We start from the raw sequence: 27030 nt of genomic DNA, 5'->3' as shown, positions 1-27030 counted from the left end.
AATGGCTGCAGTTCTGCTGAATATCATGCAGTCTGTCTTGTCATGGCAGATACATTAGGGAGGAAAGACATACGGAGTATAAGGGAGGCAGTGAAAGACAGCGGGGCGTGTGGCAGCCAAAAGTGTTGCCTGATGGAATCAGCTCACATCAATATAGTGTGCATCAGTAAACAAGAGCTGCTCTCTGCCTCACAGCAGCGCTCGCAGCTTCTGCCGCCGACGATACGGGACAGATAGGAAGAGGCATGTAGATGTGGGGCTGGGGTGGGCGCGGGACTTGAGAAAAAGATTGTTTTGCTCCAGTTTGTAGCTGTCAAGTCCCGTTCTCATCTTTAAAGGTGATTTAACGGATGCTTCTTTTGGACTGGGACAGAGTAAACAGACAGATGAGAACCAACAGGAAGGTGAGAGGGCCAGATGGGGAACGTGGGGCAGCTCTGCTCGGGCTGCAGCGGACCATCCCTCGACTGGGTCAGACCAAGGGCGCTGTTGAGAGGAGTGTCTTTTTGTGGAATGATTCAGACTCATCTCGTCCCAGCAGACAGAGAAGAGCTGTCACAAGTCATAATGCATCAGTGAAACAAACAAACAAAAACTAAAGCCAGACCCTTTAACTTTTAGCTATTGCCATTCTAAATTAACGTGTTGTGCAAGGGAGCTGAAGTTATGTAGATATGTAGTTTGGTAAAAAGGTTTTTTTTTAGTCTTGTTTAGTTTAGTATAACTTTATATCAAACTTTACATGATTATTTTCTCTCACTCTCTATGTCTGCCACTGTCTTCCAGGGTATCAGCCTAAAATTAAATATTATCAGAACAAAAAAATAACAGCTGTACTTTGACCTAATACAGCCACAAAGCAGTCCCATGAGCTCAACTTGTAGTGCTGACCATATTCACCATATTAGTTTATTGTGTTAGCAAGCTAGGATCTGCTAACTGGCACTAAACACAAAATACAACTCGCTGATTGAAAGTTTTCTAGGTATGCTATCATAAACCAAAATTTTAAAATAAGAGTGTTTCCTTGTCTCTGTAAATGAACATCAAAGAGACACCACAGCAGAGTACATTTTTTGGTTGTCATCAACATTTCACTGCTGTGATACCTGAACAGCCAATGAAAGGTACTTAAACTTCTATATATTTATTTCCATACACTGTGCGAGCAGATGCAAAGTGGATTTAAGTCATCTGTGACCCTCAGGGCTGTCTAGTCTCCGATATCAGACAAAGCAACGCAGCTGTCTGATGTCTGATTTGACTGAGTTTGTGGTTTTCTATGTTCAGTGTAAGCATATAGCTCAAGAAATACGACTTTAACAGTCTTCATCTTCATGACCACTAAAGCCTCAGGAGCTGTACCTTACTAAACAAACCAATGATCTCTGAGGAATAAAATATGATATGGTTATAAAACACATTTTAAATAACGTAGCTTTTTCGTGACTACTGGGAGCGAGAGCAAGATGTTTTTGTCTCTGAAAGTCATGCACTGCTCAAATTTCATGATGCCATTTCTGGAGAAAAAAGTTTTCATGCTTGGGATGTTTAAAGTAAATTAAAGTGCAGAGAGGCAATACAAATGATTTATATGACAGCTGGTTTTGGTTATGGAATACTGTTGTAATGTAGTGGTGTAGTTTAGAGGCATCTGAAAACTCTCTCGTGATTTTCTTCTCCCAAAACTTTGCAAATCTATACAGCAAGTTATGAGAAGATAGCTTAATGAGAACAAAGTTGACCTTTTAACCCAGTCGCCTTGAAACGATTACTTAAATTGAAACAGAAGAGCTCTTCCCTCTGTAATGAAATAAAAGCCCCCAAATGGCCATTAATGTTTCTGTGCACACATACACACATCTTAAGCCCTTTCAACTAAATACACTTGAGGGCAACTGCTGCTTGCTTATGTAAAGAGTTATTATAGAAGGAACATTTAAAAAAAAAAGCCTTTGCTCCATAGGCCACAGGCAGGACCTTAATGAAGAGACTTCTTCATTGGTAAGTAATGAGCACTGAAATGGCCTGGGTCAGAGGACTGCAAGGAGGGCGTCCTGCAGGGGTGTTGGTTGGATGTTAAAGCAGTATTTACTACATGGCCCTGGGGGATGTGACTCAAGTCCTTTAGGACTGGATTTAAGAAAGCGAGTGAAGAGTGTGCACGCGTGGACATCAAGGTTAGAGGGTGCCTCCGAGTCAAAGCGTTTCACGTGGCCACCACCCCATGTCCTCCATCCTCCTTACTCTTTCAGACACATGGCTTCATGAACACACAAATGCACAGACACTCTTCTTTGTGTCCGTCCTTGTGTCTCCTGATGCCCCGGCCTCTGGCATCTCCTCTGTGTCGCATGTGACAGGTTGGAGATGTGACAGCTGTCCTTATGCCAGACTAAGTCTGGCCAAAGTCACAACACACACAATCACACTCATCCACAAACGCTACACAGGGGCTCGACTGCAGGGCTAGTACGGAGGAGGTAAGGGCACTTTGTCCGCCTTCTTCGCCCAACTTTAAATGTCATGCCCAACTTAATGGGGCGGCTTGACTGACAGCAGGGTTGTTGTGCAAGGACATGTCCAGCTTCTAGGCGATCAGTTTTGAGTGCCCCTCTACACATGCTGGACATAGTGCTGCTTTGCATTCAGCAATCAACAATAAGTACAAAGCAACAGCTGCAATTTAGGTTGGGCAATTTGAGAAACTCTGGTTCTTCACTTGGTGATCAAGGCTAACTCTAGGTGCTTTCACTCTTACCTTGTTTGGCTCCATTAAAATGAACCTGTTTGAGTTTGCATGGTTAGTTCATTTAGGCTGTAAAACCCTAATGCAAACCAAACAAACCTGAGACACCAAAATTGTCTCAACGATAATTTTCAGTCTGAACTTCATGTTCACAGCTCTTCAGTGCAAACACAAACTAGAACTAAAAGGCAAAAACATTTTTTTCCCTTGGTCTATACCAATGGTTCTCAGATTGGGGGTGGGTTCCTTTGCAGGAGCCCACTGTGCCACTGAGGGGAAGTGGGTGACCAGGGAAAAATATGAAATGGAAAAAAAAAACTGAATGACTATGATTTAAATTTTGTGAATGCTCTTTCAGGGGGTGAAGAGTGTGTTAAGTTTGTCAAAAGTATCAAAGTACTGATATTAATACTTTCTGATGTAACTTTAAAACAATATGATACCTACATTAGTAGATAGATAGCAGATAGATCTGCGATCAGTTTTTCAACCCAAGGAACATGGAATGTGTTCAGTTACTTTTTCTGTGCCATTACTGTATGGAGGTTGCTAATTTAACAAAAAGAAAAAAAATTATTCTGCTTTATATGCAACAGAACCCTCTGAAGCAAAAGGGTGCAGTCTTGTCTAACAAGAGTAGGGAATCAGCTATCAGACATTGTTGTATACCATTCTGTGTCAATTTACAGTTCATATAAACTAAGATGGAGAATTCTACTAATGATGGAAGATGTAGTTAAGTGGCAAAAGTCAGGATACTACAAAAGAATAAGTACACTTAGCAACCAAACATCTAAAATATGGCCCAGCCAATGTCATCCAACTGCCCCAACAGCACCAGCTTCACATCTGCAGCATCAATCAAACTGCCACCTCTCCACAAACAAATAACCACCAGCCTAGAACTGCTACAATATGAACCATCTCCTGGCAAGTCGTAGCAGTTTTGACACTTAGACATTTCGACACATGCCATTTGCTGGCAACTACTGAAACTGCAGGTCTTTCATTTTCTGGCTGGACCACAGTAAATGTGAAAATCTGTCAGTGACTTAGTGAGTGAGTGATGAAATTACACCATTAGCCAGTTGAGTGCTGGTGTTTCCCCTCACTGGCTATTGCTCTTTCAGAATGAATAGGTGCCAACAGTCCTGAATCAAAAGCCTCATCAGGAGGCTTGTGAGTTTTGAATGCTCAGGCAGGTCTCTGCATATGGTGCATGAGCTACAGGCGTTAATGTTCAGCACACTCCTGCATGCAGTACTCTCCGAAACACCACGTAGCGAAGGTGCAAACAAAATATTTTATGAAGCAACAAAGTGAACGAGTGATACCAAAACAATGACACAGATGAAACAAGGCTGCACTTTGCTATACAGCTAGTAATTGCTAAGCAAGAATTGTAACAAATTTTAAACTCATATCTATTCACGGAAAATTAAATATGCCTGAGTGTGCAGTGGCCACCTTGCAAAACCACTTTCAGTACACATACTCTCTGGGGACACTGTATCCTGCAGAAATAGCTGAGTTTTGCCTGGTCTTGTTTATGTCACTGTCTTGTATTTATGTATGGGTTTAAATGGAGTACATAATCTGCTAAAAACTTGAAAGACTCAAGAATTTAAACTCACATGAGACTCGCTAAGAGTCTGCTGAGTTGCTACCAATTCAGCTTGACTAAGTTCAGGCTTTGATACTGAATATTTAAACAACACAAACACTTTATAATAATCATTATTTCAGAATATGAATATCATACGGCAAGTGCTATAGACAGTTTTCATTTTTTGTAAGGTTGTATTGCAGAATTGCTGAAATTTCTGAGGTTAAGCTCTGTATGTAGGCTATCAGCTATTCAAGTGTGATCTAAGGATTCTCAGATTGATCAGTCACTGACTGTTACTGACTGATATTTGTTATAAATAGTTTGATCTGTGCAAGACAGTTTTTCTGTGCCATGATAAACGGCATAGCGCTTGAACATTGTTGTCCCTGATTGAACCCTTTAACCAAACCAGGCTAAAGAAAATGTGTTTGGGACTATTGCTTAGCAAAAGACAAACTGAACCAAGCACTGACCACATCAGAGCATGTCATCTCACGCTGTTACTATAAATACTATCGCTGGTTGGACCTCAGCCCAAGGCCTATGCAAAATATGAAGATTCTGAAATGTCGTGGTACTGCTCTATCTGTCCCCTCGGTCACAGACAGCCTGCTGGCAGGACCTTGCAAATATGTTGAGCTGTTTAAACCAAGAAGGCACAGCAAATGTGTATTGAAACAGGAGGGAGGGGAGCTAGTTAGTGGTTAGCTGTTGGAAGCCGGTGAGCAGCAGAGACCTGCAGTGTGCTTGGCTATGGGAGCTGGGGCAGCCGTGGCCTAGAGGTTGGAGAAGCGGCTTGTGATCGGAAGGTCGCTGGTTCAATTCCCCCACCGGACGGGCAGGAGTGGGGTGGTGGTGTGGTGGAGTGATAATGTCCCCAACCCCCATCAGCCATTAGCCAGCTGATGTGCCCTTGAACAAGGCACTTAACCCCCCCAATATATGCTCCTTGATGTTGCCCACTGCTGATGCTGCCCACTGCTGTTTCACTGCATGTTGCATGTTGCGTGTGTGTGTTTCAATCAGTGATGGGTTAAATGCAGAGAAGTAATTTCCCAGCTTGGGATTAATAAAGTAACTTAAATTAAAAAAATAAAATTAAATTAAAAATTAACAGCTGACAGAGCTAAATAGCTAATAGCTATTAGCTAATAGCTAGCAAACGAGGAAGCCAAACACACAGCAGGACTGAGAGTTTCTGTTCATGAAGTAAAACAGTGAACTCCAGTTTAAAAATGCATGTACTGTGAACCTCCCTTGGGGATGAATAAATCCCTATCTATGTATCTATCTCTGTCTGAAGTACATCAGTTGAGTAGGGTTTGAAGGTAACAATACCTTGGAGCTACAGACACTTTAAATTGGTGTACATTTGACCAAACTTCTGTCAGAGATGAAGCCAAAAAAAAAATAGAAGCAGTGAGCAACTGGTGGACAAGTGACTTCAGGACCCAAAGACCTCAGGACGAAGACTATGACAACTGACACAGAATTTTTTAACTAATTCTGTGTCCTATTCTGTTTTAGTAAAGTTAACACCTAATATTTCATTTTGTTTCACTTTGCCTATTTCTTGGGCAAAATAAATACATTTATTTCCTCAACATTCTAATGGTGCTTTTATGATAGTCCTAATAACAACTACAGATGATAACAAAGTGAAAAAACAGCAAATGATTCATTGGCATCAGCTAATACTGCTTCCAGCAATCGGTAATCAGCTCCAAAATCCTGATTGGAGCACCTCTAGTCTGTTCTAAAAAGAAAAAGAAAAAATTATTATAAAAATAATTGTAATTCTCCAACAAATGAATTTCAGTGAACTCTCAAGAATGTTGATCAGCACAAAAACGTATCCTCCATGTTCAAAGTCAAGAACCTTGGACAGTAGAGCACAATATGTTAAATAAAACTTTAAGGCCTTCAATGGAATATAGTGAATTAATGTCTGAGATGCTGAGTTATGCGTTTGTGTCAGCCTTTTCATAGGTTGACAGAGACTTGCGCCATCTCACCCTGAGGGAGACAAACACGGGGTCAAGGTGGCAGCTGCCAAAATGTCTCATTGCATGACATGAAATGTTCTGATTGAGAAAGAAAGTTGAGGGTATTGTTCCTAATGATGTTGCCTTGGCTGCTTGTGGGGAGGGGATGAGCAGACATGTGGTGTACTCCAGGGGCCATGATGATCCCACTCCCTCCACCTCAAAATACAGAACACTGCATGTGCAAGCACAACTCACCACAACCCAACTGGCACGCATGTCCAAGAGGACTTAACGCCTTCTTCTAAAATATCTGCCCTATCCCATGTCTGTCCCTCTCTTTCTCGAACTCTCCTCCCCAACAAACTCTCAGCTCATGCAGTCACTCAGGCTGATGTAAGACCAGAATGGTAGATGATTAACCACAACTGGCTTCGTGCCACTACATAGCTGTACCCTGTGCAAGAGCTTAATTTTGACAAGAGCACAATAGGTGAAAGAATAAAAAGCACATATGCTCCACCTGGAAGCGAGTCGGTAAAACAGGACTCAAACACACCTAAACACTGCCCTGTTGCCACAGTCACAAAAGCTTTGCGCATGGGGTGTGTTTGCAAACCGAAGAATAAGAATATATATTTGTGTGTGAGCCTCTCTCTGTGGAGACCTTTCAGTATTATGGGTGTGGCAATAAATGGTAATCTCTAGAATTAGTTACCAGAATGTTCCTAAATTAACTGGTTAGTACATTAAGCCCCATGGCCAGCAGTGTGAAACCCACTATAGAGTAAAATTGAATTTTATAATGCAATTTTCATTCAAATTTGAGCTTTGAGTGTTGATTTGTGCCTAATAATCATTTTTTTCAGTGTATGTATTACAGTATATACAGAACAAACAAACAAACAAAAAAAGCTTTTTATACTATTGTAGTTATTGTATACATAGAATGATTTAAAATGGAAACTGCAGGAAGGCCGAATGAGCTTTCACAGAAAATGTTAGCAGCTGTGTTTCCAGTTTTGAGTGCAAATAATGCTGAGCTTCCTCCAAGCAACAATAACCTTATAATAAAAATAATAATAATAAAAGTGGTGGTATATGAAGCAGGATGGCTATTTTGATGCAAAATCAGTGGCTTCAATTCACACACACGACAAGTAGTTTCAGTTAAAATGTGATCTTTAAATTGGCCATTCGGTAAGTCACTCTAATCCAGTATAAATGGAAATAAAAGAAGCCGTAACTGAAAATAACTCACAAGTGCATTGTGTTGCTAAAGACTTAACCAGTCTCCACCCTGAAAACCCACACACTTAACATCCACTGCTTGGAAATGAGATTGAGTGAAACACCTATTGCTGAGTCACAAACATGGGTAAAATATAGGTTAACACAACCAGTTGGGCCAACAGTTCAGTCTCTACAACTCATCAGATGAGACAGAAAATGCACAAAATCAATGAGAAAAGATCCTGAACTTTATTTACACAGCCTTCTGCAATAATTCCATGTTTTTTTATTCTATGAGTGTTTTGCAACACTAAATTGGCCCAGTTCCTGTGGAACTGGGCCACAAGGCAAAAGTCTTTACATTCTTCTCAACAATAACTGGCAGATGACCAACAGATGTGCTACTGAGACACTTAAGCAAGCTGATCATTATTTCACTGAAACACGAGTCATGTGTGTGACCGTGGCCAAGTGTCACTGATAGTGTTTCACTGCAATGATCTAGCCTCCGCTGCACTGCGTGATGCTCGGGCTTGAAGCCACAAGGGTGACTCAAGTATGTGTGTTCGTATGTGGTGAACTGCATGCCTGTGCATTTCAAGAAATGAATGATTGTATGTAGTATATTCATACAGATGACACAATACGGAGTGACTTATAAGTCAAGTGCCATCTGACATTTAGGCCTTGTGGTGACAGTTTTATGTGTAACATCTTTAGATCTTAAATCTACAGGAGGGCTTAATGGCAGTCAACACAGCATTCTTTTCATACCTTCTCTTATCTGACTTTGGAGAAAATTACGCTAGCACTGAGTGTAAACTTTAAGCTGACAACACATTGGTATGGTTACTGTGGCATTTTCTGGGGATGATACTTGTAATTGCATTAATACTGCTTCAGTGACAGAGTTGGAGGGGGTTTCTGCACCATTAATGAGACGATTCCGGTCATTTGAACCATTGCAGCCTCTGTTTTGGACTGATGGGACATTGGATCTAAATAACCGCGAAATAAAGGCATTTACTGGAATTACAAAATCATCTGGACAGTGACAAAAAAGCCATTTTTCAGGAGGATTTGTTTCAGCATTCAGGACAAACCACCAGGTCTACTGCTGCATACAGACATCTCAAAATGCACATACTCTGCCTATTGGTCAATGCTATAAGAAAACTATCATTCCTTTAGTTTAAAAACCTCTACTTGGATGCATTATTCTACAGTCATTTGCATTCATGAATTCCAAATCAACCTTAAAAAAGCTTTTTCATGTTTTTATTTACATTTCCAGTGTCCTGTCTGTATTGGAATCAGGGTCATTCTCCACAACACGCAGCTAAATGTGAAAATGAGAACATAATTCGTCCAGAAAAATAACTGCTCAGTATACACAGTAATGTGCCAAAAGCTTGGTGAACACACCTATGACTCCAGAAGATGTTTCACTCTGTTGGAGTCGTGGGAACCATGAACACTCCTCCCCTACACTGCAGTACACTGGTGTTAGAGTGATGCTTCTTCACGTCATACATTTTTCTTTTTTTTTGATGGACTACAGACACCAACTTGCAGAGAGCACACATACCTGAAAACAGCCACATTTTGCTTTGGCCTGTCATTAATTTTGTCTGTCATCTCTACAGATTTAACATGAATTAGTGACAACTGATATGTCATTTAATCTGCAAATCAGAGGCAGCTGTGGCTAAAAATGTGAAACTGTTATCCGAATATTTTGTACATTGATCTTCCTAATAAGAAATAGCAAAAATAAGAGACTCAATAACAGATTCGTTGGCATTGAAGCAGAACAAATTGTTTTATTTTGCCAACCTAAGTGTCACTTGCTCCACTGCAACCAAATAATTCCAGCTATTGGAGAATCCAATTAATCTGGTTGACTTGTTTTCAGATTCTGCCGCTGAGACTATTAGTGGTGATGGCTTCATTTAAGCTTTTGTACATCACTTTGTAGAAATAAAGGCAAAAGGCACACTAGGAGAGAACAAGTCTGATTCTTCTTTACTATGGGCCTTTTTGAACTCATTGGTAAGTCAAGGGTAAGCAAACGCCAAATGAGCACAGACAGGCAACATATAGGGACACAATTTCACCCTGAAGCCAATGTGTTGATAAAATAAAATCTGCCCTCCAAAGGCAGAATATGGCATGCAAAGGGGCAAGGAACTAAGAGCTAAATGATGGCAGAATAACATCAGGGTTGAGGTGACAAAAACAAAGGATTAGTGAGAACAACATTTGGAGGTGTTACAGAAAAACAACATATAGATAGTGTACAACTTGATATGGAGTGAGGGTGGAAAGTAGGCCAGATAGAAGTAATTCCATGGAGGCGTGGAGAAGTGTGGGGGGACGGAGGAGGAAGAAGAAGAGGAGGAGGAGGGAGGGGGGAGGGGGGTGTTCTCCTGAGACTGTAAAGCTGGAATCCTCTGATGCTCAGCTGGGGGTACAAGCAGGTGGGTGGGAATCTTCATTTGGAGACGCAGTGTGGGTGGCTATTTGGGGATGGGGGGAGGTGACTGTGGATTACAGATTCGCCAAGGGAGACAGGAGGTGGGCATGACCTTTGGTATCAGGGAGTCACACTGGGGTCACTGGAGCATTAGGAAATGGATTTGAACTGTGTGCTCTCTAACCACCCCTCCTAAGGCTCTTTAATTCCCCGTTTTTCAGAGGATGCCGTGCTGCTCTCCTTCATCTCTTTAAATAATCTTTTGCCATTTACTTCAACACTTCAAAAAGAGGTGAAGGAAGCATCCATTGTTACATGTAACATTTCATCATTTCCTGATATAGAAGACGAGTGCTTTATTTATACCTACTCATGGGGATGTAAAGAACATCGGTAAAAGGGTAGGCTGGTAGGTCGGCTTTTTTCAACAGACAGGCAGAAATGGAGCGAATTCTTAAATAAAGAGTACATAAAGAACTGTGTTGGTCTAAACTAAAGGCCAAGAAATGCCACAATCACAGCTTCTATGCACAGTATAGAAGCAGTATATGTATACAGAAAGTATATGTACACAGAAATACAAACTGAAAAAAAAATTAAAAAAGATAATCAGATAAAAACAAATGGTTTTAAGTGTCATCACCAACGAGATGAGACATACTGAGTAAATATGCTCCCTGATTGCGTGTCTGCCATGACATCATGAGGCAAGAGATGACTCACTTACAGTGAGGAATATGTTGTTTATCATGTGCAAACAATTATCAATTCACCAGCGTCAGAGGCATTCTGTGGCATTAGTCACTGCATACAGTCCAACACCTAGTTATGATATGATACAGCAAGACTAAATAGGCCACATGAGTGTCATCATCAATGGGATGTGAATGCACTAAGGTGTCTCTGATGAATTCTCACCTCTGATTACTAGCTCAGTATGGCAGCGCTGCATAAAAGCAAAATTAAACTGGGAAACGGAAAAACGTGCAGGAGAAAAGAGAAAGCAGGCCAGGAGATGGGAGCTGTCGCAAAGAAAGAGAGAGTAAAAGAAATAAAAAGGTCAGGAAGCTCACGTTTTCTGTTGTTGCTAACCACCTCATCAAGCGGCGAGGCTCTGGTGCCACTAGTCATGTGTCACAACAAAGAATGATGGAGAATGGCTGACGCCTTCACCTCTGGGCACGACCTTTCTGACAACCCATCTGTCAATGCAGCAGCCAGGGTTGTTGCCGCAAGTGATGGGTCAGTGGATGGAAGTGCACTGATGGAGGTGACTCTCTGACCTCATGACATTTACACTTGTGGTTTTATTATATGTCTTGAATGCTAACAGTAAAAAGTTTCATTAACATTAATAAAATCAACATGACACATCGTTTATCTGGACAAAAACTCAATCTGATGCATATCTCAACACGTGTTTTCAGCTGTTCATCATTCATGCTGAGGATTATGTGAGGTCACCAGACACTACTAACAAGAAAGGTGCAGCTCAGTCACACTCTGACTAGTCTCTGCAAACATTTGCCACATGAACCATTCACTTCCACTGAGGCATGCAGGACTGACAAAGTCAAGAATGTGCTTTTGGTTTTGGTATGAGATCTGACATACTCAAGCAGATGTGTCGTTTAAAGTTCACCTTTTCTGGACATTGACCTGCAAAAGAGCACAATTTTTGTACTTGTACCCATAAGCCCTTTGTCACGATGGATATTCTGACTTTAAAGCAGGAAAACCACAGGTGTCATCTTACTCATCTTCAAATGTAGCTCTTCTCTACTTCCTTGTATGACCAGGACTTTCCAGTAAAGGTTCAGGGAGGCAAACATGTTTCCATGTATGTCCTTGTCTACATGTGTGTGAACACACAGATTGAAGACCAACTTTTCTCCACGATCAAAAACTCCACATGGTACCTTTAACCAGGCGTGCACAACACTAGGGCCATGGCAATGGCATACCTGCATGGAAATGCAGTTAATGTAGTTAGTTACATCTGTGCTTGTGAAATCAAAATATCTGAGGTGGCCTTCAGGAAGTACAGCGTATCTTTGTTTCCATAACTGCCTGGTGAATGAGAATAAGCAGCAGAGCAGGTGGGAAGTTCAGTCCAAGGACACAGATGAAGGACAACAACAAAGTTACAAGTAAAATAAAGTTTTACGAAAAGATATAAAAGATATATAATTCCCTACTAGTGAAATGCTATTGTTAGACTACTAGCTAAGCTAGCTACAGCAGCTGCATTATTTCAAGTCTCGCCTGATAAGCTTCCCTGCCCTGGCAGGTGCGACAAAGCAGGAGAGAGAGGGGGAGATGTGTATCCAGCACAGCCTGCACATGCCCACACAGTCTTCACACTTCTTGTTGATATGACTGAAGTGATATACTGCTGCATTTTAGTATTAAGTGTCCTGTCCTGTTTGTTGAGTGTTCTAATTGATTTTATATATGCTTGACCTTACCTAGGTGGTGCAAATGGAAAATAACAGTTTCAGTACATCAAATGGCAACATTCATATGCAATGTTGCACAATGTCTCTCACAACTTAAATGAAATAAACCAAAGAGTAGATTGGTTTGCCTTTTAGATCTCACCATAACCACCTTTTCAGAAAATAAAAACAAGTTGAGCCAGCAGCAAACTGCAGCTGGAGTTTAACGGTAATGATTATGTCATAGTCCAAAGATCAAGTTCAAATATTTACATTTGGCTTTCTGGGTGTTTTCAGGGTGTGGGCATCACTAACCACAAATTGATATTTACAAGAACATGGATAAAGTACTTTCTGGTTTCCATGGGCTTTCTACTTTTAGGATTTAGACGAACGTTAGAGTACATTCAGTTGTCTACATGCCCAGTCATACCTATTCCAGACAATTTGCTTGAGTCATACTGTGCAGTAATTTATATGACCTCACAATCTTTGTGACTTCTGTCCACAATACCATTTATTGAATATCAATATGATTAATCAGTGAAGTCTGGTTTACCACATACTATTGCTACAAACAACTCCTTATTTAGACTTTTTTTTCTGAAATTTACTTTTTATGTTTACTTTCCAGTATAACTAAGACATTTCCAGAGAACTACACTCTTCTCTCATAATGTTTTCTTAGGCCCAGTATCCTCCCCAATGTCCATCCCACACACTGAAACTTCAGATGCAGTGCAGACAATTTTAAGTGTTAAATATGCTGTATGGGGGCTGGGACAGTGCTTGGTTAAATCACATTGCTTGCTTCCTCAGTCATGTTTGATGTTGTAGGGGAAGCAGTACAGTTGCAGCTGCAGTTTGAGTCAAATGCTTTCTCTGTAACAGGTGGTTTTCAAGGAGACCGCAGGGATCAGTCGCATGTACGTATGATCAAAAACATCATGCCGTGTGTGTCTGAGACAGCTTCTATCAAACATTATATGTTTGCACGCTAGTACACAGGTGTTCTTTGATTTCAGTACCATGCCCACCATTTCACTGTGTGGTGCTTTCTTCCTCTATTAACAAGAGCAACTCCCTTCAACTTTCTCATTTCAGGACATTTTCTCAGAGGGCTGAGAGTTGTGGAACAGCAGATGTTAAACCACCTGGCAGTTATCTCAGCAGGGTTCTAAAATCCATAGAACTTGTGAACAAGACAAATCAGATACAAAGTTCTAGACCTCTAGGAAGGAGACTCAATCAGTAACAATTATAGACGTTCAATAAACCAGAGGTACATGCAGGCTCACTGTCCTGCTTTCCAATCACAGCTGACACACTTTCGATTGTGGGTGCTTCAAGGCAAACGTGTTCATGGCAACTTGGATGGAAAAGAACAAATAAGCAAAGACCTTGCTCATCTGGGCAAAATTTGTCCTTGTGGAAAAATACTAGAATTCATGAAAACTCATCTTGATATAAATGAAGAATCTTTTTTTATCTTCAAAGTTGCATCAGTTGTGTTTTGTACGAATTATGGATAGCAACCAGCTGCCTAGATATACCTTCCACATCTATTATGTTGCTAAAATGTCAATGATAATTAATATGCACTGTCCTTTTTACATAAACAAAAAATAAAAAGTATATAGTATAGTATAGTATGTAGTATATAGTATAGTAAGTATAATATTGAAAAAAAAAAGTTCAGAAAAAGTTTCAACCCTTAAGATTTCAGTCCCAGTTGTGTCGATACCTTTGATTACTGCTGATAACAGTAAACTAAATAAAACAAAACCAAAGCCACACAAGTTTAAATGCTCAGAGTAGATTAGCACTAACACAGCACTAAGTGAGTGAACAGTGTAGCTCATATCAGTGTTACAAAGAAGAACGCTCGATTCCATGGACGCATCGTTTCCGATGAATCCTTAATGTGAGTGGAGGTAATATGAGTCCTGTGTGGGAATGGTAGACTGTTTCACTAACAATAAAAACCTCTGTATAATTAGAGGAAGTATCAATACGTCCAATAGCTATTGCCAAAACCACGAACTATCACAAACAGGGTTTTATTTTATAAAAAATCTATATGATTTGAACAACAAATTTCTGATTAATGGATAACATAACAAAAATTTTATCTAAATATTAATATAAATAAAGTCAATAATGATCAGGTGGATATGATAGTGTCCATATATTTCTTTTTGTCAGCCTAAGTCAAAGAGGCCCCTGGTCTTCTCCCTGAAATCAACATAAGGACTGATGTAACACTAACATTTGACAATAATGCACAACCCACGGTGTCCTTCTCTTTTTGCAACTGCATCCAACCTCTTGCAACAGAGGAGTTTCAGTTTACTGCGTCAGCAAACTCAGGAGAGGGGTGTGCATTTCCTGCCATCAGTTTGGACTCAAAGCCATCACGGAGCAGATATTAGCCACATTTGGTATCATTTAACTACATCACTGATTGGAAACGAGTCATTAGTTGATGACGTGATCAGAAATCACAAGTCTCTCATAACAGTAAGATATAAAAATGTATACAAAATGATATTCTGAGAATAAAAATGAATATTTTAACACTTTCTACTATCTTTCTTCTTATTTCTGTTTTAGAGTTATTGCGTCTGACATTTAAATTCATCTTCAAGAGCATACCAAGCTATAATACATCCACCATTTAAAAGCCACATAATTGTTTATCTGCGTGGAAGCAGTGGCTGGCCTTTTCAGATTTCAGTGGTACACTACATTAGTGAAGCCCAAACTGGCAATTACTTGACGATGTCTTTTGGGCAACTTGCTTTCCTACTAAATGCCATGTCTCAGTGCTATAGAGATATGCCATCACTCAGCAACAGGACTTTCAAAAAGCACTATGAACACAAGATGAATACCTCTTGATATGCTTTCGTTTACCCTGAATTTATTCAAAACATATCTCAACACCGACTTTGCATTTTCAGCACTGGAATTAATAAAAGTACATTTTAAATGAAACACTAAAATATACAGTATGCTCCCATCAGAGAGAGTCCTTTGACAGTGCGGATACTTTACTGTCTCTGGAAAAAGTCATCTTGGCTTCATACCCCACCACAAGTATTTACAAATAACAGCATAGTTACCTCTTGTTTAAATCTCTCTAGCAATGCTTTGACTGTATCATATTCATGCAAAAATAGATTTATGTGCAATTATATTTAAATGAAAAATGCTTTATGCATATATAAATCTAAATCCACAATTAACGGCATAAGGATGCGTTTAACTTTCACACAGAATTCAAAAACAGCTAAGAAGAAGAGTGAACATTTGCTGAATGTCTCTGACACATTAGGGACTAAATAACTTTCTTTGCATTATTAGGTAACTACCGTAATAAGCACACCGGAGAACAGATCCAGCAAAAAAAAAAAAAAGCAGCAGCACAGTCAAGGCTGTGCAGAAAAAAAGAAAAAAATGGGATGAGACTTGAAGAGGCAGAGCTGAGGCACAGAGCAGAACACTCTGGGCATTATGGGAGTAACCTGCAATTATTTTATAGCTCTTAAGATTCCTGAGCTCTTAGTCAGTGTTTACCGTGCAAGGGCACAGCAAGGCCACAAATTACAACCACTTGCTTTGGCACCAAATGCTCAACAGTCACGCACAGGCCTGAGCTTTCTCTCAAAGTAGCAGACAGGCCGAGAATAGAAAGACAGAAAGGTAATGGATTGGAGGGTGGCCATTAGGTATTTTTTTTTTTTTTTTGTTATTCCTTTTGTCGTAGGATCACCTGAATGGTAACACTCCAGCCCTTTTAAGATTGCATAATACAGCAAAAGAAAATTCTACAAAGCTGATTCCAAAAAAGTCGGGACTCCATATGAAACGTAAATAAAACAGAAACTGTGCTTACCGACGAGAGATGACAGATATTCAGCAATACCCTTTATACAATTACGTGTTCACAAACCAGTAAACCTCACTGCTTGCGAACGACTGAGCCTTTCAAGGATGCTCCTTTCATACCCAGTCATGATACTACCACCTGTTACCTGAGGAATGTTCCAAACAGGTGGTTTTTGAACCCCACACAACTTTCCCAGTCTTCAGTTGCTCCTGTCCTAAACTGTCTGAAACATGCGGCTGGCATCAAATTCAGAATAAGCATATATTTACAAAAATCAATGAAGCTGATGAAGTAAAACATTAAATGTACTGTCTTTGTGCTGTTTTCAAATGAGTACGCGTTAAAAGGGATTGGCAGACTATCATATCCTGTTTCATTTATACTTTAGACTGCAGGGTGGCATTCAATTCACTGAAGTGAGTGACAACAACTCTTCTGACCTGATGTGAAGCCATGCGGTAAAAACCACAACCAGCAGGTTAGACCAGCCAAGGAATAATGCAGTCAAAGTGCACAACAGATACCAATGAAATCCCTGCTCTGGTCATGACACAGCAAATGACACAATGGACACCATAGACAGCACGGCCAGCTGTAATGGCCGACTGAGGGTCATTTCAATCATAGCCTTAATGGATCATCAGTAATGGTTGTTGTGGTGTGTTCAGACATGTACGTGCATGTGTAGTGGCCACAGCGTTGTTTTCCAGGTCTGTGCTGAGAATTGCGAAAGACTCATCATGTGACGCAGCGGACTATCTTCAGCCACGACTTCTCCAAAAGCTCAACTGCCACGCAGAAGGGGACGTGAGCTGGACAGAAAACCGCAACAACAAAAGCCTCATGAGTGGTTGAGAAAGGAGCAACAATTGTGTGGTAACCGGAACGGTAAGGTAACTGCAGCTGCAGGAGGCTGTTGAGGTCATTGGCTTATCTGTTGGGGGTGGCATGGCGGTGGTGCGCTTGTTAGGACTGTCACCTCACAGCAAGAGGGTTTGTGGTTCAAATCTTGGTCTGGGCCCTTCTGCACGGAGTTCTCCCTGTGCCTGTGTGGATTTTCTCCAGGTACTCCAGTCTCCTCCCACAATCCCAAAAACCTACACATTAGGTTAACTGACTACTCTACATTGTCCCTAGGAGTGAACTTGTGTGTTTCTCTGCGACCAGTTAAAGTGTAACTCGCCTCTCACCAGTTGTCACCTGGGATAGGCTCCAGCCCCTTGCGAACCTGCACAGATAAGTGGTATAGAAAATGGATGGATAGACGAATGGATGGGAGTATCTGTTGAAAGCTCTGGTAGCCACTGTGTCCTCATAGAAAAAAAGAACAAACACATAAACAAGCATGATTGCTGGCCTGGAAAATCCTAAAGGTGTTCCGCCGCCAGTGGTGATTCAGTGGTGTAGGCCGTCACATAAGTGGCTTTGTGTCGCTCTCTCCCTTAATCTGAGCTCTGTGAAGAGGAGGTGTTGAGTCAAAGTGTTTTTTAAAAGGACTAGTCAGGTGCTCAGATTGATAAGTCTGGAAACCATTGCACTGTGAAGGATTTAACTGTTTCTCATGGTTTAATGTGATCTGGACACAATCTGAAGATGTCATGTTCAACTTCTGGTAATTTTGCAGTTGAATTTTACTTGACAGCTCTGAACAAGCTATAGCAACTGCAGGTTAATGCAGAGGAGTGTCACTTATATAAAAGCTGGAGAGTAAAGCATTAAGGGCACAGTCGCAGATGTGTGAATTCAGGGTGTGGCCCTGGCCTGCTGAGGTGAAATCTGCATCAGCAAAGCTGAACTCCCTGTTTGCCCTGATTGTTAAAAGTTCTGTAATGGGCCAACAGGTTCCAGATGAGGTGACAAAATGATTAATGTCCATCTACGGATGTATTAAGAGAATTGGACACTGTCTTCCATAATGGCTCCATACCAGAGTTTACAACAACCAAATAATTAACATGGAATTGAAATGGTGGTACGCATCGCTCACTGTTTTATGATATTTTATTAACAAGTGAACAGATAATTTCCTCATAATTGTGAATGGCTCATACCACATGTGCACTGGAGTCCTTCATGAATGACACAAAATTTCACCTAATGATTTAAATTGTGATCAATAAAGAGATATTTTTGTGTGTGTGATGGAGTCTACTTCCCCTTCATGTTTTCATGGTTGTTTATTTACTAACAGTCCTTTCTGGACCCAATGGTGATGTGACCTGCAATTGAAAGTGGCCACCACACCATAATCAACACAGAGCCTGATACCTCTCCTCAGGGCTTGGTCCACTGCCTGGTATCCTAATGCATGGCACCTAAATTACTTCTGTTTCCTTCTGCACAGAAATGTATTAAGCAACTGAGCACACTGGCAATGTCCATACATGTACATACAGTGTTCATATTGCAATAGGCAATAGTGACATTATTTCTATTTCTTAGGTTTTCTATCACATGCAGTACTGCATATGACTGAAGGCAATATTCACTCTGCTTCACAACAAAAGTAAAGTAACTATTAAAAATAAGTCAACCATTTCCATTGTGCAAATTCACATTTCAATGCAATGAAGTGCAAAGAAAGAAAGAAAGAAATATATTATTTTTTAGAACAGTTTGATAGAAAATACATATCATGTGTGAACGAGATTTGCTGTGAGCTCAGTTAGAATAGGATGACAACCAAACACACAACAGATTGCAACTCATATAACCTCTCCTTTAAATGATGTTCATCACTGGGTCATGTCTGACTGACTGTTAACATTCTTGATCTATTTTAAAACCTCACTTTGAGCCACACAACATCAACAAATAAAGCAATACACAGAGGTGAAGAGTGGGAGGGTGAAACCAATTGATTGGAATAAACAACACAACAACACCTACTTAATCAGCCCTCTGAATTAATGAAAAGCTGACCTTGTGCTATCCGGTTTGATCCCTTCATAACCCATTTCACTCTAAAGCAGGAAGGGAACTCTTAAACAGGCTATAGGTTATGAAGATATTTTTCTTCTGTATGTGGTGGCATCAAAGCTGGGGTCACGTAGAGCAAAAATCACTGTGTAAAGAGGCAGCTGCTTTGAGAAGAGGTTGATCATTCAAATTACATTTTACACTCACTATTGCTAAAACTGATTTATTTGTTTCTATATCAAATTCTTGATTTTTAGGGCAGTTTTCAAATGTTGGACAAATTCTCCCTTGTCAGTCTGCGAAGCAAACCTACAGCAGCAGTGCAGAGCTGTCTGCATCATCATCTTCTGATAACAATGTCAGACATGGCTCACCTTACCTTACAGGTCAACAACTAGGCAGCTGTTAATAAACAAAGTGTCACCTTTGAATAGAACGATGCTATCTGAGTATTAGTGACAGGCATAACTTCATGTGATATCTTAATAAATGTGAGGTTAACTGGTGAATTTTAATTTGAAAACTGCTCAACTCTTTCATTATATCAGATTCAATTCTCTTTAAAGAGATAACATTTTGTGATAATGCTTGGAAAAACCTTGTTTGCTTAACACAAACTGTAGTCCTAAAATCCTTAAGCTGTCAGTACAACAGTGATATTTTCACCAGAACCTTTTTCTTTCCAAATTCAGCATAGCCTTTAGGCAATTTTGAAATGAAGCAATCTGATAAAAGTCCCATGTCTAACCACAGCTGAATTATTATGCACAAGAAAACAGTCTGCTAGTCGTCATGTGCCATGTCAAGAGTCCTCGACCTACACGGTGAGACTGTGATGTGCTTGCCCCGCACTCTGCTGCCAACCGCAATCGCACCCTCAATCTGTCCTCAGCTCCTCCACTATGCCCCCAGGGTGGGGGTGGGGGTGGGGGCGGGGGCAACGCTGCACGCTCACCCTCTGCTACTGAGGTGGAGGACAGTGCCGTTGTTAAACACAGCCTCAAGGAGTGGCAAGAACACATTTTAAGATCATTAGGAGAACATTTTCATGTTTTGTCCCCCTCTGTGAAGTGTTTACTGAAGCTGATTTGTTGCTCTTTAAATAGTAGGAGCCGGAAATATTATTAAAACAAGAAAAGAGAAGGCCCAGATGGCCTCTACTTGAATGTTATCAAATTATAATCAAGATCTTAATTGACAATGACAACCCAAAATGGAAGGGACAGTATGTGGATGCTACTTTTTCTTCAACATAACTACGGTTTGTGATTTCAGCTTTTATTTTAAACTTTTCATTTATCAAAAAATTTGCCCGGGAATGCAACATTTGCTCAAGGCCAATTCAAGAGTTGATAATTGTATGAAAGAATAAAAAAACAAGACAGGAAATGAAAAGGAAGTACAGAAATAATGGAGCCACAAATGAAAAGACAGGACAAGAGCCCAGGGCTCTGCTTCACGTTGCCCCCCCCCCCCCCCCCCCCCATTCAGTTGCTGCCTGTACAGCTTTGAAGGTTAAAGTGTGTATAATGTGTGTGTATGTGTGTTTGGGGGGGGGGGTGTGCATGCAGAAACAAAAATAATTAGAGTAAAAATAATTAGATGTAAGTGCTCTTGTTGAAGCATGCACAGCTTTTACAGGCAAAATGTGAATACAGGAACGCCTGGGGCTCAATGCAACATCCCTCAGGTCAGATTTGCAGGAAGCATGTTGCTGATTGCTGGGGATTTGAGAGGCTTGGGATGGAAAAACATTCACAAATGTGCAACTACAAACTAGGGATATTAACATAGACTAGTTAACTAGTCTAAAAGAAAGAAAAGTTGAGCACAATTTAATTTATAAAATCACAGAATAATATTATGTATAAGAGCCATTTAAAATCACTAATCAGCACATTCTTCACTAGCAACTTCATCATTATTGTTAACACTAGCAGCAGATGCTTGTTTCTTGTAAAGCAACATTTCACAATGAAAAAATGACATTTCAGTGAAAATTTAATCAGCATGTAATTTAAACTGTGGCAGATTAGCCTAAACTTAAAGCCACAGTGGGGCTGCAGCAGACAGACAACTGATGTGCTTGCTATAGCACTGAATATTCATCACTCATTATTTATGTTTGTCAGCAAGTTACATACAAAACTCTATAACTATTGTCCATAAATCTCTGTAGTTAAACATTTCACCAATAAAATTACACAGTGTTGGCCTAGTGTAGCGCACTGTCCAAAGGTAAAAAAAAAAAAAAAAAAAAATCACCATCCCTAGCGCTCAATGAACATGTTACATCTAATCTGTACAAAAAGTGAAGTGTAAAAACAACAGTTTGCCATTTTATGAGGAGTTGGGTAGTTGGACTAGTTTTTGGCTGGGAGGAGCACTGTATCTTCCTTGAATCTCTTCTGGTCTCTCTTCTGAATCTCTTCTGAACTGCTCAAAGCATTTTTACCCTGTTTTCTGCCTTTGGGCTAAGCTAAGCTAACCTAGCTAGCTGTAGCCTTATATTTAATAAACATACATGAAAGTAGTGTCAATTGTTCCATCTAACTTGTTAACATCAAGTGCTTCTTACAGCTTTAATAGACACAGCGGCTGTAAACATTTCACGTGTGGGGGTTTTATAAGTATTTATACTGACAAGACTGAATATTTGTGTCTATTGTCATATAATTTAGACACACAGCAATCACTGTGGAGCTGGTGACATGGGTCAGTGCTCATGGGGGAAACAAAGCTCAAGTGAAGCGAGAGCAGAAAGCTCAGTCACGAATGTGGCGTCACTCCATGCAGATCAGCGCGGACATTTAGAAGTGAGTCGCCACAGCACATACACTGGACGTAATCGACAGACCGAGGATGGACAGACAGACATCCCGGTAAGCTGCAAGAGGGACATATTTTAACGAAAAGGTCATGGCTATAATTATAAAAATAATAAGCTGGTCTCTGCGCTTAGAAGAAAGAAGCAAGATGAGATGTGAATGGTCAAATTACTGTATTTTACAACACAGAAAATCAAATATGTTTGCTTTTTCTCTTATAACCAACCGAAATGAATGTGTTAACTGGACCATAACAAATGAGACACATTGTACTGCACCCACCAGCCATGTTTTTAGAACTAACCAATGTGAACAAATACAGTATGTTACACAGTTGGAGGTCAAAGGTCAACGCTAAATGAGAGACTGAGTTAAAGCAAGTTGAAATGGGTGACAACACAGAGGTCAAGGTATGATCAAAAGATGAGACACTAAAACGGTGCCCAAGAGGACCACATGCCCTTTAAAGAGGAAGAAAAACTGCCAACATCCATCTGTGTGCATTTCACTATCTTCCCTTCATCTCTGCTCTCAATGTCCTTCCAACTCTTACATTTTGACTATGATGGGCTGCCCCCCTTTAAAAAAAAATAAATAAATAAATACACTTGCAACCCTCCTCCCCCCTCTCCCTGAGGCAGGGCAGTCCATGCAGGAAGGTAAACATGTCCACTGTGGTGAGCTCAGACCACGCGGATGCTTCGCTCCAGGTAACAGTCGTCCTCCACAGCTCTGCGCCCACCAGCAACATCTCGGCATTCAATAGCGGTGCAGAGTAGCCTATGTCTGAACAGATTTCCGCTTCAGTGCCAAACCGTCCCTCCTCAAGCAAGGACATTCATGGATTTGATGAGGAGGTTGATTCAAATCAGGGTCAACAGTCTGACCTCTACCTACAGTACCTGGCTGATGGCTTAAATTCTGTCTGAAAAACATCACCTGTTAAAGTTTTTCTTGCTTTTGTAAGGTAAGACCAGCTATTGAATAGGTTGTAGGTTATTTCGAAGGCTTAGTGGGCAATGATAGACCGGTGTTAAAATAATGCAAAGGGCTGCATTGATGGGGGCGTGTTGCTGCAGGTACCGGTCAGATAAAGAAATGCAATGGAGAACTTTGAGTTTAATTAAGACATCCGCACCCCTGAAAGCTTATCAGACAAAACACTGTATAACAGTTCAAAATAGTAGAAATCAATACCCATATAAGCTACCAAGAATGTAAGTTTCAGATATTTGATTGACCAACACAGTGTTTGGTCAGATTATACTGCATTAAACTGTAACAAAGGTTAAGACAAGGTTGAGCCATTTTGCTGGCCAACCCTGTGCATTAGCAGCTGAGTTGTGGCAACCTAGTAGCACCATTAAAATGAAGGTCTGTTTGAGAATCTGCTAATCAGTTAAAAGCTGACAGATTTACTAAGGAAATTGCAAATGTGCACTGTGGTTTTCATTGAGCTTGCAGCCACAATCTGCATGGCTTCAGTACCTGATTTACTGAGACAGGGGTTCATTACGCAGTCAGGACCTGGACTGATCCTGGTACTGCCCTCCAGATGCATTCTCCGAGTGCAGAGAGGAAAGCTCAGTAAATGAGGTTCAGCACTGGGGTTTCTATGATTTCACTAAACTCAGAAAAGAAATGTTGTGGCCTTGATTACAACATGCTTTGGTCATGGTACAACTCCACCTGGAAAAACCTATTACCATTGCTCCTAAAATTATGCTCATATAATATTTAGAAAATATCTAATTAGTAATGCACATGGAGACAATAAATACAGGGGATGAAGTCATATAGTAAGACAAACCAAAGACACACAAGGCACAGCAGCTGGCAGGAATACAGACAGAGACCTCAGTAAATCCAGTAGAATAAGTAATCAACCACTATTATTTGGGCAATCCTGCCTTAAATACGCATGCAATACAGCAAAAGACGCATCTTACAGACATTCACACAAATGACACACAAACAGCGACTCCTGCCTATCACTCTGTCACGGTACAGCCTGTGTTTCGGACAGAATGTGCCAAAGCTACGACTGAACAACAGGCGCAAAAGCTGCAGTAAATTTGGCTCCATGTGTCGGATTTTTAACCTAACAAATGTTGTTGCAGTGCTCCTTTACAGTGAATATAAATCGGTATATCTGTGTGCTCGGTCAGACTGTATGAGGGAATTAATTGTACTTCAATTGCTGTATAGCAGTCTGGAATTACTTGCAGTGGACAAATGTGCAATGCACATTAACAGTCGGCATTCATATTGACAGAACTAATTGCATGACAACTGTCAAACTGAAAATTCAGGTCAGTGGTTTGGCGTACAGTACATTTGTGCTCTTAAAGTCCAGCCTATATGCTTCATAATCCCGATCCTCTGAAATGTGTAGGTGGACAAGGTGTGGGCTGATGTTTATTACTTTCCTCTCTGAGAGTCGATACTCTTCCTTATTCTTCAAGAGCTTCTACGGTGATGCTATGTATACCCGAGCTGCCAAGTACTGCACAACACTGTGAGAGTGTATGTGCATGTAAAGCAAGGAACATGATATAATTAGGAAGACAGAAATGTACATCCATCTCAAAAATGTAGTCTCTAATGAAAAATAGTAAATATCACAGAGTTCTCCTTTGACAATATTCTGTCAGTGGACACAGTGCTACCACCACCCACTGGTTAAAGGTGTCAGTGTGTCTGCCTCATTTTTCAAAGCTTTTGCATAGAAATCCGGACCAAATGACAGCATGCTTGTTTGGGAAAGAAAAAAAAAGTCACCCATACAGCTCCGCTCAGGCCTGGGTGGAGAAGCTTACCTGCCTCAAGACACACAGGTAAAGAGAAATCCATAAAAACTTTGTCAAATCAAAAAAATCAATCATGACCAGCGACTTTGAGCTGGGTCCACTCAAAGCCTGCAGGGAGACGAGTCCCAGAGCCGCAGGTCTCAGACACATGGCTGGACCTGATGTGAGGCTGATGGTGATTGCTGTTTCCCTTATGTTTACCATCATTTCACATCACAAACAGAAGCCAAGCTGGAAAAGGCCAGAGAGCCAAGGCCTCCAGCATGCAGACAGTCCAAGATGGGGGGGGGGGGGGTAACCAGAGAGTGAAAAGACAACGAGAGAGAACGGGGGGGGAGTTTGTGTTGGGGCTAAGCTGCCTCCAGACACCACGCGGCTCAGAGCAGATCGGGAGTGACGGCTTGCTGATTAGTCAACTCACAGCCCCCAAGACCGGAGTCTGGATACATGCACACACTTAGACACACGCACACTGCAGCTCATTTGAATAAACCTTGCTGTTATCATTGCACATATATATATATAAAAAAACATATGGACACATATACATGTAAACAAAAACTCAAAGACAATATCTCACTGTATCTCATGAAAGCTCACAGCATGACAAAGTGTACTTTGAAACTAACAAATTTGCAGGTCTGCAAGGTGTGCACATAATGCGAAGAAGGTATAATGAGTCAAAATGTGTATGGGGTTTGGTGGTTAATTACCTTAAGCAGATAGACAGGGATGTTGTTGAAGTCCACAGGGAGTTTGAGAAGGAAACGTGCTGAAAACTCTCCCGTCTGAGAACAGGAAACAGAGGCAAAGAACTTTACAGAGAGCACACCACACAAGTCATATGGTAACAAACACTGACTGGAGTTTCTGATGCAGTTACAAACAACTATTTTTCTGAGATGTTAGTATGGGCATCAAGATTATTATGTGCCTTTAACTCTTTTTTACATTTAGCTTAATATGCCAAATTGCTCAGTGTAATTCAGACTAGACTGGATTACAGTGAAAGGTTCTCTGATTTACAAAACAACTACTTAGATAGTTGTCACTTTGATACACGATGATGATAGACCTCAGAGGGTCGAAGTAAATAGTGTTGTCTAAGCAGCATTTGTCCTCCACAGGCTCCCCCACATGGTTGTGTCCTGTTCCCACTACTGTTTATTCTACACACCTATGACTGTGGCAGACATTCCAGGGAAAGGCACACTCTTAAATTCACATATGACACAGTTGTTGTCTGCTTCATGGAAGTGAGTCACCACATGGGCCTGTGGTCAGTGATCTTGTATAGTGGTGTGATGATCACTTTCTGGGACTAAACATTTCCAAAACCAAAGACATGGTTATGGACTTCTCAGACCTAAAGTACACAAGTACAGATGCAGAAGCTGTTGGGAGCTACATGCTACAAGTACAGGTACAGGGTTACAAGTACCTTGGCACTTACACATATAGGAATTTGAGTTTTGATGTGAACACCGAGGCAAAATGCAAGAAAAGGCATGGATGAATTTTCTGTGGAGGCTATACAGTTTTAATATTGACAGAAGGCTGATGGTTTTATTTTACAGATCCATCGTAGAATCAGTCCTGACATTTTCTTTGCTTTATTGCCGAAGCGGGTCACAGCTCATAGCTTAGTGCTTCTTCTTACAGTACAGAACTTTTATACTGTTGTGTTTTGTGTGTAAAGTATAAGCACAGTTAACTTCAACCAATGTAGTGTGTTTTTATTGTGTTCAAGTATTCAGGTCTGACACAGCCCTCATCAGCAAATAGAACACAATGTTTTAGTTGTAAACAGGAAATATGATTTGTTGAATTACTGAGCTTTCTGCCACCACAGTAATGGATCATCTTCACCACAGTGATTGGTTACTGCCGGAAAAACTCCACAACTCTGTTACTTCAGTTAGCATCAACCTCATAAACCACAACATAGAACATTTTGCCTCAGTCAACTATCAGGACGCCTTTCAGTATACTTTCTTAACCAAGAGACACAGTTGTCCTGCTGCTTAAATGTCCTTATTTATTAAGATACTTTACCTGATATCATCAATATCAGTGTGCCACTGTGATATA

General features: G+C 40.7%; 1 protein-coding gene across 1 annotated transcript in view; it reads right to left on the bottom strand.

Annotated features, from left to right (window-relative positions):
- The window catches only part of babam2 (BRISC and BRCA1 A complex member 2), a 76608-nt gene that overhangs the window by 26424 nt on the left and 23154 nt on the right, over positions 1 to 27030 (bottom strand). The window contains exon 6 of the mRNA XM_046413287.1: positions 25653 to 25727. Coding sequence (XP_046269243.1) covers positions 25653 to 25727 — 75 coding nt within the window. The remainder of the gene's footprint in view (positions 1 to 25652; positions 25728 to 27030) is intronic.

The sequence above is a fragment of the Scatophagus argus genome, chromosome 15, assembly GCF_020382885.2.
Source record: "Scatophagus argus isolate fScaArg1 chromosome 15, fScaArg1.pri, whole genome shotgun sequence".
Lineage (NCBI taxonomy): Eukaryota > Metazoa > Chordata > Actinopteri > Scatophagidae > Scatophagus > Scatophagus argus.
Note: the sequence above shows the minus strand (reverse complement) of the source record. Positions and strands in the feature narration are given on the sequence as shown.